The 15,858-nt window shown below is 54.7% G+C and overlaps 5 protein-coding genes across 5 annotated transcripts; 4 read left to right on the forward strand and 1 right to left on the reverse strand.

Moving 5' to 3' along the window:
• Window positions 1-137: 137 nt before the first annotated feature.
• On the reverse strand, window positions 138-4,855 carry J4E88_007332 (uncharacterized protein; the record flags this gene model as incomplete). The annotated part of the gene is made up of 5 exons (XM_049400949.1): window positions 138-152; window positions 210-1,319; window positions 1,370-4,454; window positions 4,505-4,688; window positions 4,756-4,855. 5 exons carry the CDS (start codon window positions 4,853-4,855, stop codon window positions 138-140), a joined length of 4,494 nt encoding a protein of 1,497 aa, XP_049253261.1.
• Window positions 4,856-6,080: 1,225 nt separating this feature from the next.
• On the forward strand, window positions 6,081-7,746 carry J4E88_007333 (uncharacterized protein; the record flags this gene model as incomplete). Its single annotated transcript, XM_049400950.1, has 2 exons — window positions 6,081-6,292; window positions 6,399-7,746. 2 exons carry the CDS (start codon window positions 6,081-6,083, stop codon window positions 7,744-7,746), a joined length of 1,560 nt encoding a protein of 519 aa, XP_049253262.1.
• Window positions 7,747-8,996: 1,250 nt separating this feature from the next.
• J4E88_007334 (uncharacterized protein) lies at window positions 8,997-10,526 on the forward strand (the record flags this gene model as incomplete). Its single annotated transcript, XM_049400951.1, has 2 exons — window positions 8,997-9,287; window positions 9,345-10,526. The coding sequence occupies 2 exons, from the start codon at window positions 8,997-8,999 to the stop codon at window positions 10,524-10,526; spliced, it is 1,473 nt and encodes a 490-aa protein (XP_049253263.1).
• Window positions 10,527-11,052: 526 nt separating this feature from the next.
• On the forward strand, window positions 11,053-11,648 carry J4E88_007335 (uncharacterized protein; the record flags this gene model as incomplete). The annotated part of the gene is made up of 2 exons (XM_049400952.1): window positions 11,053-11,157; window positions 11,208-11,648. The coding sequence occupies 2 exons, from the start codon at window positions 11,053-11,055 to the stop codon at window positions 11,646-11,648; spliced, it is 546 nt and encodes a 181-aa protein (XP_049253264.1).
• A 2,512-nt stretch (window positions 11,649-14,160) lies between these two features.
• Window positions 14,161-15,354, forward strand: J4E88_007336 (uncharacterized protein; the record flags this gene model as incomplete). The annotated part of the gene is made up of 1 exon (XM_049400953.1): window positions 14,161-15,354. One exon carries the CDS (start codon window positions 14,161-14,163, stop codon window positions 15,352-15,354), a length of 1,194 nt encoding a protein of 397 aa, XP_049253265.1.
• Between the last annotated feature and the right edge of the window lie 504 nt (window positions 15,355-15,858).

The raw sequence follows: 15,858 nt of genomic DNA on the forward strand, positions 1-15,858 counted from the left end.
CACATCTGCACAAAAGTCCGGATCAGCCCCAACCCCGAAGCCGCCAGCGGGGTAGACCCCATATTAGATAGTAGAAACCTCATGAGATGCCCAGTAATCGTTAATCTATATTGAGAATATCTCTCGGTTTCGTAAGGTTATGTGTGCGTTTTCTGAAGCGTTGTCAGCGACTCATCGACATCAAGTTGTCCGCAATGCTCTGGACTTACGAGACTGGCAATAGCCGCCGCCGAGGCGAGGTCTGGTTTGCCCGACACACTGCGCTGTGCTGCGCGCGGCAGTCCACTTCCACCTGCGCCATTGAGTGGCGCTCCGTTCGCTGCACGCTTAGTACCTGCTGTTCCAGGTGCAAGGCCTTGCACGGTGGAGTGGCGTCTCGGGGGAGCAGAAGTTTTCACAGGTGAGTTGCTGTTCGACACCTGACGTTGTCCGCTGGCTGCGGTCCCGTTTCTGAAGCTAGACACGGGAGGCTCGGGAAGAGGTCGGACGCGTGGCTGCGCCGACTGTGGGGGCGGCATTCGCTTCGCAGGTGAAGAGGTGCCGGACGGGGCGTTGAATGGTCGTCGTTGTTGATTAGTTTTGCGTACGCCAGTGATGAACTCATGCTGCATCGCTTCATCGGGCTTCATTCGACGTTCGGGATCCCAACGCAGACAGCGCGTGATGAAGTCAAGGAAGGCCTCATCGTCACACTTCAGGGCTTGTTGCAGTGTCTTCGAGCTGGGTCGTCGCCTGCGGCCCTTCGAAGAAACAGTGACTCTGGGCTTGCCAAGGGAGTCAAAGAACAACTTCTTCCTGCTACTCTTCTCGATAAGGTGCTTCTCTGGAGGTCCGAATATCTCCATGATGCAAGCAAGCTGCTCCTGTTCGTTCTCTCCAGGGAATATGGGGTAACCGGTGAGCAGCTCCGCAAGGATGCAACCCAAACTCCACATGTCTATTGGCAGACCGTAGCTCATGCCGAGGATGACCTCCGGCGATCGGTAGAATCGCGACTGAATGTATGTATAGACCTTCTCGGTTTCGAAGCAACTGGATCCGAAATCGATGACCTTGATTTCCGAGTGAAGCGGATGCGCAAGTAGAATATTCTCCGGCTTCAAGTCACAATGGATGACTTTCTGGGTCTTCAAGAGGGTCAACGAAGCCAGCATCTGTTTGCAGAATCGGCGGATTAGGCGTAGGGAGAAGCCCTTGAACTCGTGTGCCTTGATGAACTCGTACAGATTCATGCCAAGAAGCTCGGTCGAGATGCAAAGATGGCCACGGAAGTAGAAGCTCTGGGTGAAGTTGATCATGCTGTGCTTGTTATCGGGGTCCTGGATATCGTTAGCAAGTTTACTCTGTGTACTGAATGCATCTTTCTTACCCATTCGCGTAGCTTCTGAAGAATGTTGACTTCGACCAGAGCTTGCTGATGGAACCGTTTCTTGTTACGAATGATCTTGATCGCTTCGAGCCCTCCCGTCTTGTGGTCTACGCAACGCACGACCTGTCCGAAGCTGCCCTTGCCAAGAACATCAACAACTTCGTATCTGTATGCGAGATGGTCCCCCAAGACGATGTTGTAATCGCCACGTTCGTCGTCATAGCCAAAGTTTGCGGTCTGCGCATTCAGATCACCAACGTGCTTCTTGGCGTTCTTTGTTCCACAGAAGTAGACCTCCTTGTAATCGATGATCTCGCCTCTTTCGAATATGTTCAGATTGGCCATGCGCACAGCATCACTTGGACTGACGCGCTCCTTGGCTGTGGCGCGCTTACGGAGCTCGTCGACATCGCGCGCCGCATGCTCGAAGTCTTTCCGCTTCGAAGCAAGCTTCTTCATTTCTTCGTCGGCCAACATGTCATCTCTATCGAGGTTCGAATCGAGATTACGAGCTTTGAGCATATTCGATGAGCTCTTCGTGCCCAGCATCCGCTGCATCGGTGTCAATATCGACGTTGACTTCTGTGTCGCCTGGCTATTAGCCTGGTCTGTGTGGCCCGATACCGCACGTGTTCCAGCATTCCCTACGGGCTTACGAGCACTTAATTTCTCAACCTCTGTATCACTTGCAACCGCTGTTGCAGAGGGTTTGCGACGCCCGAAGTCAAGGGATGGTCGACTCCCACTCTTGGCGGGACTTGGGCTTGTGCCAATAGCACCGCTCCAAGTAGCAGACGCAGGTAGCCGCGGTGGAGGCATTTCGCTGTGCTTAGGAGGCTGGGGTTGCTGTCTTGGTTCACCGCCCTGAGGGCCCGGTTTTCGAACCTGCAGATTCTGCGATTGATGTGTTGCAGCTTTGGATGAAGCTCTTCTCCAGCCACTAAGGCTGAGCTTTCGCCGCAAAGATGATCCAGAAGAAGGCGTTTCAGGTTCCGTTGACGTGGACGTCTGTATTGAATCTGACGTGTTCTTCTTCTGTAATGGCCGCGGGCCAGCAACCATACTCTGCATCTCCACATCCCTGGCGGAGGATTTGTATTCACCGCTAGGTCGTGGCTGCAAGCGGGCGAACTCACCGCTACCCTTTGGCAACGAATTCGATGAGAAAGGCGTGGTGGCTTGACGTGTTGGGTTCAAGGTCGGAACGGGAATTGAACCAATGTTCGGGTGGGTATCAAGCGAGGAGTCTGCAGCACGCAGGTTAAAGGCCGAGCTACTGCTACGCAAATGTTTGTGGTATTCGTCGTGATGGTTGTTCCTTGCGAAGAAGTTCGCCTTGGAGGCTGTCATGGGCGTACTAGGCGTTTTGTTGGCAGCACGTTTAGGTGGTGGCGTTACATTACGCTCGTCCACTTCACCAGAGGGCGCAGGGAAAGACGATATCCGATTGTTGAATGGTGTGCCGAGCGGCAGCAGATTCAGCGGCGGCAGTCTGATTGGCTGTAGGTTCTTCTTGCTGGACTGCTGTACCGTGGGCGTTCTCTCACCTTCGGTACCAGCTCCAACAGTTAGTCCCCGTCGATGTCTGATGGACCCTGTGCTCCTGTTCATAAGACCGCCTTCCAGGGTCTCGTTCTGCCGAGGCTCGGCTCGTTGCGTGTCGGGTGTTGACACTGGTTCTTGAGGTGCTTGAGGAGGCGCGCTCATCTTTGAATTTGGTGTTGTGAATGCAAAGCTGCTGCGTTCGGGGTCCTTGGGAGATTCAAACGCTTTTGGTATGGCAGGTACAGGGGGCACCTCTTCTTGCTCCCCACCAGCTGAGCTTTGCACATTTCGTGGCTTTGGCGCAGGCAGACGAGAGCTTGTCGGAGCGGTATTGGTGCGCAAGGGTATTGATGAGGGACCGACCTTCAACGAGTTCAAGCTTGAGTTGGACGAGAGCGATATACCAGAAGCATAGGACTTGCGCTTCTGCTCGGGCGTCGCGCGCGCCGAAGACGGTGTCATGCTGCCTCCCACAGCCAAGGCGGGGGACTGGCTGAAGGCTCGCTCGTCGAATGTCTGATCGCCCTGGGGAGTGGGAGGGCCCACTGGGCCGCCTGGCGGATGGTTTGGGTTCATAGACAGTCTCCTCAGCCGCCGAGCGTCTGTGGGGCTAATGGTTCGCGCGCCAAGTCCAGAGATGTGTGGAGCCGTCGACTGCCGTTTGCTGGATGAGGACGAAGGCGTGTATGATCTTTGCGCAGCGGGAGACCTGCCAGGGGAGGGCATTGAGCTTGGATCGGGGGTCATGGATGAGACAGTCAGGTGGCCCGGTTGCTGTCTCGAAGGCGGTTGTAAGGACTTTGCTTTGGCGTTGCGTGCGGCAGTTGGGAGCCTGGGTACTCCGGTGGTAGGAGCTGTGTTGATGTTTGCAGACAGTGTTTCTCGCCTGTTTCCCTTGTTCAGTGACGGCGCACGGCCGAGCTGGGGCATTGTGTTGTCGTTGGCCAGTCTGTCCATTTCCTGGCGCTCGAAGCTACTTGAAGGCAGCATTCCAGGGCCAACGCTCTTCCGTGGTGCTCGGGCAGCTGGATTTGGGGGTGCTTGGGCGGGGAATTGACTTTGACGACGTGAACGAATGGCCATGTTGCTCTGCGGCGCTGGCATGTTCGTGTCAGAGCCCGATGCGGTAGAGGCGCCACTTGGCTTCCTCGCGGTGGACTGGCTGAAGCGGCGAACGAAGTCGCTGCTGCGTGTGGGGGGCTTGTCGGTGGGCGTGCCCGTGAATGACGGCATGTTGTTGTTACTGGGCGTGGTCGTGTTGGCAGGCACGTTGGCCTTGAACGTGCCAGGCGCAGGGAAGTCGCTCAGGGCGGGCTCATACGCGAGGCTGTTGGCGAAGTCGTCGAAGTTGACGGCGGGCAGAAAGTCGTACGAGCCGGTGCTCTCAGTGGGCTCCTCCTTTGCAGGCCCGGGCTGCGGCTGCTTGGTGAAGCTGAAGCGTGGGTTCGAGGGGACGGTACGCGTGGCCGCCGTCTCATTCGCGGGCGTGGGCAGGAAGGAGCGCGTCTCGAGGGAAGCGACGCTGGCGCCGCTTGCCATTCTGCTGCATCACGCGTCAGTGCTGTCGTCGCCATAGCTGCGGCGTCGTACCTCTGCTTGGTGAAGTCCTGGGGCCGCTCGCGGGGGCCCAACGGCACCTTGGCCCTGCCCCGTCCTGCGGCGTTGTTGTTGATGGAAGGCAGCGGGCGGGCTGCGCTTATGGCATTGGATGCACTCGTCTTGCGCAGGCGGCTGCCCTGGTCGCCCGTCTTCTGGAACTTGCGTACGCGGTCTTCTGCAGCGCGGGTTAGCTATGACACCTCGTCGCGTAATGCGACAGCCACCCTAATGCTTTTTCGTACCTGAGGAGCCGCTAGAGTCCTCCGACATGTTGGACCCTGACCGTTCGGGCACGTTGGTCGTCTCCATGGTCCGAGTTGCAGTTCGCGGCTGCGTCGCCATGGCCAGCTCCGCAGCTCGTGATTACGACGCCGGCAATGGACGCTCTGCTGTCACGGGATGCTTCAAAAAGTCTCCCTCTTTCAAAAAGCCGGGATGGTCTCCAAGCGTCGAGCTTGGGCACCGAGGGAGACTATGCCGACATGTCGAATGGGCCCGGCTACAGCGGTGAAAGCGATCGGCGGTCGGTAATGAGTCGAGCGAACGGCTATCGGAAGGATTCAGGCTCAGGCAATGGGCTGCGCAAAAAGCACGGCGCTGGGTTGCGGCAAAGGGGAGGTGCACGATAGTCGACGTTCGTCAAAGTCACAATGAGGGTCGCCCGCAAAAGCCACCAAGGCACTAGGGTTGTCTAGTTGACAAGGACCCACGGCCCCTGTCCATATCTGCCTCTTGCGGCGAATAGGGTATTATCAAAACAACTCTCCTCTCCCAGGAAACGGACGCATCGCCCAACGGCCCTACTGTCTCGCTGTCATCTCAGCGCTGCTGCCACGCTCCTGTCCAGAGTAGCTGTGCACCAGGCAGTACGACCATCACCTGCCAACCATGATTGCACCACCCAAGCTACCCTAGCCCGCCTGCACATGGCACGGCTTTCAGCATGTGCATGCTGAACCCTCAATCGTGCATGCTCTGGAAGCTATCTATGTAGGGGAGGTTACGGCCCCGAAACATGACAGCGGGAACTCCGCAGCTCTCCGCAGTCTTGATTCTTCATCTCACCACTAAATGGTAACGGAGACTTCACAATGTAACAGCGATCTCCAAGAGCTTCTTGGGCCTCCAAGTCCCAAAGGTTGTTTGTCCCTGACCATCCTAATCGCGCACGTGCACGGCCACATGTGGGGAAACGCCGGAAGCAACAACGTACCACGGCGCAAGCTCGACGCCACGAGTTCACATGCGCGTGCGTCATCCGTTTGCTGCACCAACACCTGCTTTCGGACCCTCCACGCCAAACTGTGAGGATGCGCTTTTGAGATAACGGAACCGAAAGAGCAGGGACAGGTTACCATCTGGATGTTGTCTAGGCAGCTGCTCGACGTCTACACGGATTAGGAACTCGCGACTCAGCCACATGTGACACGGCTACCTCCAAAACCACGCAACACAAGTGTGACTTCCCTAAACACACTCTGAGACCAACACGCCACTTCGGCCTCGATTCACTCTAATCTGGTTGCCTGCCTGACGAGGACAAGACAATCACACTGCAGGTCCCATCATGGGCTCAGACAATTCGGACTCGCTTGTGAACCGCGGCACACCCATTCCGGTAGTCCAAGTACAACATGCATCGAATGATGGCACGCCCACCACGGAGAGACCTCACTCCCGCCGTCTGTCGGCTAGCAGGCTTAAAGACAAACTGGAGTCGCTGGGTGATAATATAAGTCGCGAGTCGAGTAGTAGGGTGGGAGACAAAATGATGAACATGTGAGTTATCCGAACCCAGATGTTGCTGTACAAGCTGAACATCACGAGCGACCCTCGACTATAAGAGGAGTGTGCAATATAAGATGTATTGAGCTGATTTATATAGGCTACTGGCACAAGTTCTGCCCTCGGAAGACCTCTCTGACGGCTCGCCTCCGGATTCAGCCTCGACACCAAGCGGGAACACACCGCAAGTCAAGGACCGGCGCTCTCGAAGCTATGTTGCTCGACCCAACTTCAGTATCCCCACCATGTCGTCCAACTTCCGTCGCTTCAACTCGCGCATCGGCGTTGCTTTCGTTGCTCAAAATCGCCTCATTCGGCTGTTCACCTGGGCTCAGCCTACGCAAACCCTCTCATTTCTTTTCGTCTGGACCTTCGTATGCGTCAATCCGTATCTTGCACCTGTACTCCCGTTGGCATGTGGCATGTTCTTCGTCATGGTTCCTGCATTTCTGACCCGTCATCCGGAGCCCATGACGAATGCGGTAGATATCGACGGCGATCTGTGGAGAGGAAGCTTGGGAGGACCACCGTTGGCCGATGCGAAGACAATCAAGCCTGCGCCTGAGTTCAGCAAGGACTTTTTCCGCAACATGCGCGATCTGCAAAACTGCATGGAGGACTTTAGCCGTGGCCACGATGCTGTACTGAGCTTCATCACGCCACTCACCAACTTTCAGAACGAGAACCTCTCATCTATGCTCTACCTCATCCTGCTCGTTGTATCGGTGCTGCTGTTCATATCGGCGCACCTACTACCGTGGCGCGCAATATTCCTCGTCCTTGGATACACTTTGACAGCGTTAGGGCATCCCAACGTTCAAGACCTCCTTACAATGCCCGAGACCGAAAAGTTCATTTCGGACGCAGAACATAAAAGTCGATCGTTCCTCCTGACCATCTCACGCGCAGACATCGAACTGGAGACATCCCAGGAGACGCGTGAGGTAGAAATATTCGAACTTCAACACCGCGCCCTACATGACGAGCATGGCGAGTATGAAAGTTTCATGTTCTCTCCGTCGCCTTATTCGCCCTTGTCGCCTTCTAGAATCAGCGGTGACAGACCTCGCGGCACCCCGTTCTTCGAAGATGTACTCCCACCCCGAGGCTGGCGCTGGAGCGACAAGAAATGGACACTTGATCTGCTGTCTCGTGAGTGGGTTGAGGATCGCTGTGTCACAGGCGTAGAGGTTGAGGTCGAGGGTGAACGATGGGTGACAGATCTACACTACGAAGTACTTGAGAGCGAAGGAGAGAAGGCCAGCGCCGCAAAGGCGAAACTCAAGAAACGGAGCGGGTCAAAGGGAAGCAGCAGGGATATTGCAGATGAAGAAAAGGAGGTCTTGCGCCGAGCGTGGGAGAGCCATGCACCGAGTCGCAAGGGCGAGTGGAGGAGACGGAGGTGGGTGAGGGGTGTTGAAAGGATGCCTTGGAGAGAGGGCCAGTAGTCGTAGAATATCGGAAAGACACGGGCGCAGATGTGGTGTTCATCATCCACCCCGCGGCTGTTCCTTCCAGCTTTCTTCATCGATGTTGCAGCGTTGGTGTGTTCACATCTAAACTATCACCACCGTCGCATTCCACACCGATAAACTTGCATGCACAGCAACACTAATCGTCGCAATCCGGACAACTTCATTGTATGTATATACAAGCAACTCCACAGCCAACATGCGGTTCCTGATCTGCACTCTTAGCTTGATGCGACTGCAGTAGCGTCGGCGTACAGGAACGGGAATTTTGCGGGGTTGACGACGGTGCGTGAGGCTGGATTGGCTGTTTGATTCCGTCCTCGAAGATTCGGTTGTCGCGTCGTGATCTCATCACAAGAGGCAAAAACCATCATTCAGCATTCACATTCTATGGCACCGGCCTCTATTTGCGGATTTAACCCGTGTTGCTCCCCAACGGCCGATTGCCCGACTTCGGCAGCCAGCCGTTTCATGCAGGGCAGCTACGCTAGTGTGGAGGCACTTAGTAGCCCGTCGGCCAGCCGCGCTACCTCCGCTATAGTAGAATCATGGAATCCATGAGTGAATTGATTGCTAATGTGACCCAAGTGACGCCCACGAAACCGATTGCGCGGAGCACTCGGCTCGCAGATTTCTCTTAGGCAATTACTGAGCACTACGCGTTTCGGCCTGCTTCTTTGACGTTATCCACCAAGGTTCGCAGCCGCGGCCGGAAGGCAGTTATAATGCTCATTGTTCTCTCACGCCACTTCCCTGACCATTTTACTACTGTTCGTGTTGCAGTTGCTTAATCGAGTCAGCTCTTCACCAGGTGTCTTTAGCCTACCATTCGCGTCTCCGCAAAGACCCCTCTAGCACTGCGCTCCCCAAACTCGGAACCAACTCGTTTGGTGCCTGGGTTCCACCTCCGAGACAACTTACCAGACACGCCTAGATTCCGTTCGCCCACACACAAGTACCGCGGATTTAGTTCATTTCTACCCCACCCTCCGCTCGTCGTTCCTTAAAAGATTTGGGAATCCCTTGATCAATCACCCCAGGGGTAATTGTTGGTGGCGACTGTCTCCACGGCCGTTAGTCGAGTTGTACTCCTTCTCCGACTCCGATTCCATCACGCGACACCTACTCCGACTGCTGCCCTCGACCACATGCACCGAGCACAACAGAATACCTCTATCCCTCTAACAGTCAAATACACACAAACTCTATTCCCGCCTACCATCACAATGCTTCCGACTCTGCCTCAATTGGCCGATTATGGTATCTCACCTCAGAACGGCTTCTTGCCCGATGAGATACCGCTCGATGTTCTGCCGGATCGCTACTACCAACCGTGGGAGACCATCGTGCGCAACTTCCAAAGCTTGATCCTTGCCAAGCGGCTACGTGGGATAGTCGACACATTACCAGTGCTGGGAACCCAATTTCTCCTCACAGAAGCTGAATGGCGGAGAGCCTACTCCATCTTGGGGTTTATCGCCCATGCATACATCTGGGGCGGTGACAGACCATCTGATGTAAGCCTTGAAAATCCACACGTTCCAAAGCGATGCATAGCTAACGACCCCGTTCAGATTGTGCCACCATCCATCTCGATACCGTTCATGGAGACATGTAGACACTTGGAGCTCCCACCAGTCGCAACCTTTGCAGCCGTCTGCCTGTGGAACTGGCGACCACTATTCGACTGGGAACCTGCAGACACCTTGGACAACCTCGCGACGCAAATGACCTTCACTGGCTCGATGGACGAATCTTGGTTCTACCTAGTGTCTGTAGCGATCGAAGCCAGAGCTGGACCAGTCATTCCGATGATGATTCGTGCTATTGAAGCTGCTAGGGACAACGATAGCAAGACAGTCGTGGACTGCCTTCAGAGATTTGCCGGGAGACTCGATGAGCTAGGCGCTCTCTTGGAGCGCATGTACGAGAGTTGTGATCCACACGTCTTCTACCATCGCATTCGACCCTTTCTGGCTGGAAGTAAGAACATGGCGGACGCTGGTCTTCCAAATGGTGTCATGTTTGATGATGGTACCGGCCAGCAACCATATGTGCAGTTCAGCGGCGGCAGCAACGCGCAGAGCTCCACTATCCAGTTCTTCGATATTGTTCTAGGAGTGGAACACAGACCCACCGGCGAGAAGAGGGATGGCACTGGAAAGCCTGCGCCATCTGGACCCTCGCATGGCTTCATCCAGGATATGCGCAACTACATGCCCGGACCCCATCGTAGGTTCCTAGAGCATATGGAGAGCGTCGCAAACATTCGAGAGTACGTCACGTCGAATCGCAGAGATCGGGCTTTGACGACATCCTACGATGCATGCCTAGCCATGCTGCGGAGTCTGCGCGATAAGCATATCCAGCTTGTATCGCGGTATATTATCATCAAATCGCGCGAGACACAGTCAACTGCCCGATCACTGTCACCCAAGCCAGCAAACACACAACGTGTCAACTTGGCTAACACCATGGCTCGCACGGGAAGCAAGAAACTTCGGGGCACAGGAGGCACAGCTTTGATTCCTTTCCTGAAACAAGCACGCGACGAGACTGGCGAGCCTGCAATCGATGCCTGGGCAAAGCGATTGCTCAACAACGGGCCTGCAGAGATTGGAGCGTCCTTTGGCGTCGATGATGGCGTTGCCCGGCTAGGCAAGATATCGGAAGCCTTCAACGGGCAGGTTGAGATTGTCGGTCTTGCGGGAACCTGGAGCGTCGATGATAGCGAGGGAGGTATCTGTCATTGGTGATGAATGAGACCACGATGACCTCAAAAGCATTTTCTCTGGCGTTTGGATTTGAAACGAACATACCCTTCTCGACACGAAAGTGCGAGCGAATAGATATCCATGTTAGCAACTCTACTCTTGACTCAAGTTTTATCAATCTCAGTCGCCATGGATGACGGAGATGATCGGTGTCTGCTCGGTCAAATGTCTGCATTGCATCATAATACAGGTGAGAACGATCAGTTGATCCCCAAAAGCGATGTCATCAAGACCCACGAGGTTGTGAAACAGACCACGAGCGTCGCACGTCTCGCGTTCTCAATGCGCCACCTTCGTCAGATCCCCCCGCGCAGAGCCAAGTTGCGCGCGTCGCGAGTGCCCAACGTGGGGCGTGACGTCATACTTCACATGCTCCACTCGAACTTCCAGACAAACAAGGTGATATATAGTACGCCGCCATCGCGACCTTTTGGCAACGACTACAACTGAAGCTCTATTACACTGAATTACACTACTTCAACCCTACCACAAAACCAATAACACAACCATGTCTTCAAACGACGCAACCTCCACCCCTCAGTCCTACATGGATAAAGCCACAGGCGCAGTCCAGAGCGCCATCGGTTCTCTCACAGGCAGCACCGCCGACAAGGTCAGTCTATCCATTCCAAACCCCCGCAGCCGTTTTTTAACCCACCGCAGGCCCAAGGCGAAAACCGCAAAGATGCCGCGGCCGCTGAACACGACCTCTCCCACTCCGCCGCCAAAGCCGGCCCCTTCTCCGTAACCCCCTCAGGTGGTGTCGCAAAAGACAACTCGGACCGCACCGAAGGGTCATGGAACCAAAACATGGGTGCCGCGAAGGAAGCCCTGGGTGGCCTCACCGGCGCCGAGGGCCTCAAGCAGCAGGGCATCCAGCAGAACAAGGAGGGCAAGGAGCAAGAAGCTGCGGGTCAGGTCAACGATCTCGGAAAGGGAATTGGCGATAGGCTTGGGGGTGCGGTCGGTGGTGCTGTTGCGGGGCTGACGGGGAATGCGGCGCAGAAGGAGGAGGCGCAGAAGCAGCACGATGAGGGGAAGGCGAGGCAGAGGGGTGTTGAGGCGGATCTGCAGAAGCAGGTTGAGGCTGAGAAGGGGGCTTGAGGGATGGACTGTGATGATATGAAGGATGGGCTTGGGAGGGAGGTATTGGGCACATATTACGGATTTTGAGATGATACCCGATGAATGATATTATGTTACCTTGAGAGCTGAGTGCTTTGCTACACGTTATCGCGTGCACATATCGTGTGTCTGGTTTTGCTGTTTACGCATTCTTAGAATGAATCAGATGGTATTCTGAACGCGGCTATTCGGGGTTTTGCGCAATAACAAAGCCTACGAACATAGTTGAATTATCTATATGGAAGACGCTGTCAGTGCAATTATAGCAAAACTTTCCATTCAAGGGAAGAACCAGGCATTTATCTTCTCCAAAGTCTGACCAGAAGAGAAGAGGCTGAGAAGGCTACATCACTTTGCGATTTTGCAAGCTTTTGTTCTTACACCAACGTAGACTTCAGCGCCCCGTTCGCTTTTTTCCTTGTATGAGGCGGTATTGCGATTAATGCACCGGGGCAACTTGGTTGTCGGTTCAAACGAGAGTCATTGTCCATTAGCGATGATCAAATCATAGCAGGTCTTCCATGTTTTGTGCTTGTTCTCTTTCCACCGATGCACAAACCAATTCCGATCGATTCCGGCCATACACCGGCATGTTCCACGATGCATGTCCACGCAGGCACATGCCAAGCTCCCCGGCGATCTATTCGTGCAGGACTTTGAGCTACGCCTTGCTAGAGACTTCGACGATGAAAATTGCGGGCGCGTCGCTTGACGCCAACCCACAGAGGGTTCAACAGGCGCAGCCAAGGTGGAACGAAAGCTCCAATAGTTCGACCTAACCCCCAGGTTTGAGCCACAACTAACTATGAATAGAAGCCTGCGCCACATGGTGAGGCTTGACATCATGTTAGCGGCATGATGGCCGGCGGCTGCTGTGACGTGAGGTGGATCGACGGCACAAGCCCATGAAGCTTGCGCAGCTCTTGTGGCTGGTGGGCGATCCAGACCTTGCCAGCCAAGAGCACCGTCTCACCGTCTAGAGACATGTACGTTTGGCAAATGAGGCTCGGAAACACGGCCGCTGCTGAGTCCGGGGTTGACCAAGCAGCAGCACGCAATTTCCCCCAGCCTCAGAACGCGGCATGCGTCACTCGCAGGGCTTGACAGGCAATCTCGACGTGGAAACTCTGCTTGGAAGTTTGAGCGCGATCTTGTTTTGCTGTCGGGTCACTCGGACACCTATGACGCCACAACGGAAGGTGTGGCGCGTGCGGGTACGCGGCAGCGCCTGCCATCCTTGCTGAATTTCACCGGCTACGTCACTCTTGTGGTCATGAGCTGCCCTCGTCACCTGCCATAAATACTAAGCAAGACTCCCGCTGTTTGTCAAATCATCACACCATCAATCCGCACTCTGCTACAATCACTTCCAACTCTCACACGCAAGAACAACCCAACACTCCAACATGCCTTTCACCGCCAGGTATGTCCGCTCCAGCAGCAATCAGCCTACCTGAAGACGTAGACACTAACAATCACCAGCGACATCTGCAAGATCCTCCTTGCCATCATCCTGCCTCCTCTGGGTGTCTTCCTTGAGCGCGGATGCAACGCTGATTTCCTCATCAACATCCTGTTGACCGTTCTTGGTTACATTCCGGTGAGTTCCGGTACACACATCATCACCCGCGACCCTGTCACTAACAACATCACCAGGGTATCATCCACGCTCTGTACATCATATTCAAGTTTTAGCGGGGGCGCGCAAACACCTTTCACGATGCCGCGATAACGGCTTGACGAACAACGTCACATCACGATACCCATCTTCCTCTTTTTCCGCCAACGTCAGAGCTTGACCATCACCCGGCCCTCACCGATATCTTCGATGCCAGGATACACTTGTCATGGCGTCGCTTGAGGATGCCGGAGCTTCCGGTTGGGTGGAGGTAGTCTCGGCTTGGCTCCGTCTGTAATGTCATGAATAGCTTCAGGTTTTGGCGTCTTGGTTTTCTGGGACACTCTCAGGTTTCCTCGCGAGCATCCTGGTGCGTTTCTACGAGCGTGCTGTAATGAGAATATAATCAAACATTCTACGAACGTTCCTTTCCAATTGCTATGTCGCGCAAGCATGAACGCCATGTGTGATGTTACGAAGGTTAGACAGGCAAGATGACTAGAAGCCATCGAAACAAACAGGCACGGGACGTTCGAGCCATTGGGGGTCATGCCAGGGCTCAAGGTCGCGAATACGACGTGCAGCTCATGATTACCAATGTATTTCGGGGTTAACAGATATGTCTCATGACAACCACTCAGAGTCGGTGTGCTATCCTTCTCCAGTCCGATGTGCGGCTGAACCAGAGGCACGATGCTATGCTTGGCACGTGCATCGCCGTTCTTTCCAAGGTTCACGCGCTCCGCACCAGCACTCACGACCGTCACACCTCGCGCCCACTTCGACCCTTATGTATTCCCTCCACTCCAAACCGTATCACTCACCGCATTCCTATCGTTCGAAGCGCAAGGCGCGATATAAATACCGCCCAGTATGAGCTTCATGACTGCCACGCTCACAGACGCCGAAATCGACGCGCTTAGCAGCGATGCCTTTGACCACGATGGCGCGATCCGCAAGCTCGACAAAATCATGCGCTCGCTAAACACCGACCCTAATTCATTCATCGAATCGATCCGGGTCAAAAACACGCTCGATGCGTACGTCCAACGCGCCAAACTTGAGCCGACTCTGCCAGCGCTCAGGCTCATCTTGAACTGCGAGTACAAGCTGTGGAAGTTGGCTGAAGAGACACCTATGAAGCACAAGGTTTACTTGTCGCACTGGATAGAGGCCCTCCAGGAGATCAACAATGAAGCAGCCGAAGGGCAGGAAGACAAGGCGACCAGCAACGACACCGTCACTGCTGCGGAAGCTCGGAGGACCAGGGCGGAATACATCATGGGGCTCCTGCTGTGGGAGCCTTCGTCATCCAAAGCCTCACCCCACTTGATACTGGACCGCCTTAAGATGGATGGTGTTCCACTAGCAACCTTCGATCTGGAACCGTATATGTGCATGCTCGTTGAAACTGAGGTTTGGGACGAGCTGCCAGAGCCGAAAGTACGAGCTCCTGCACAGCCCGTCCAGAAGCCCACAGCACCAGCGGAAGACGAGGAGTCACTGCACGTTACTCAGGCGCAAGAAGTTAACAGCTCACAGTCATGGGATGAAGCCATAATCCGAAAGCTCAAATTCGAACCCGAACAAGCCGTGCAAGAACTCGCGCATCTTCCACTCGAGCTATCGTCCCTAGAATTCCTCACCAAACTACACACCAACCACACCTTCGTTGACAGCGGGATTGATGGTCAAGACGTTACCATCCATTTCATACAGCACGCAATGCGGCTTATCGAGAAGATGGAGGCGCCCCCTTCGACGTCGCAGGAGGAGACAACAACCAACGGCACGACCAATGGAACTGCCAACGGTACTGCCAACGGAACCACCAATGGATCCACCAACGGTGTTAGCAACGGTACCCCGATCGTTGAATACGGAAAGGATGCGCAACGTCGCGCTGTCATGATACTGCTGTTGTTCATCAAAAGCTCCATCACCAAAGGCTTCGTTGAAGCGGGGGCGCTCTTCTATGAGCTTCAGGAAATATGTATTCGATACATTTGGATAAAAGAGGTCAGGGACTTCAAGGCTTGGACACAAGGACAGTTTGGGGTTAACTAGAAGCTTACCAAGAAGAAGTCGAAGAAGGCCAGGCAGTCAGGTCGGGTACAAAGAGGCTGCGGATGTTAGCGGTCGATAGGACTGATCGTTAGAGAGAAGCAGGGTGTATTGATACGCTGATTCAGGTCTTCCCTTTGTAGATGGCCAGTGTCGTTGATACCAATGTTTCGATGTTGGCCGGTCCGTTTCTGCGACTGCAGCGTTTGCCTTACGATGCAGCTACTGCGACCACTGCTCCGTACCGTCCAGATGTGGCAAGTCTTGCTGTGACCGACATGCATAGCGAAACACTGGAAGCCGATAGCATGAAGATCCGCGTCCAGAACCTGCATGTTGTTCGACAATCTCACCGCTCCGCGTTTTCGAAGCTGTCACTCTCAACCTTCTTCACTATTACAGTACTGCAGTGGAGTCGCCTGGAAGTGTCGACGTCAAGTCATGGTCGTGCTTGAGGCGGCTTGAAGGTTTCGGGAATATCCGGGACTGCAGCTGAGGCAAGAAGCA

Source organism: Alternaria novae-zelandiae, assembly GCF_023758075.1.
Source record: "Alternaria novae-zelandiae strain BMP 2774 chromosome Unknown scaffold_15, whole genome shotgun sequence".
NCBI lineage: Eukaryota > Fungi > Ascomycota > Dothideomycetes > Pleosporales > Pleosporaceae > Alternaria > Alternaria novae-zelandiae.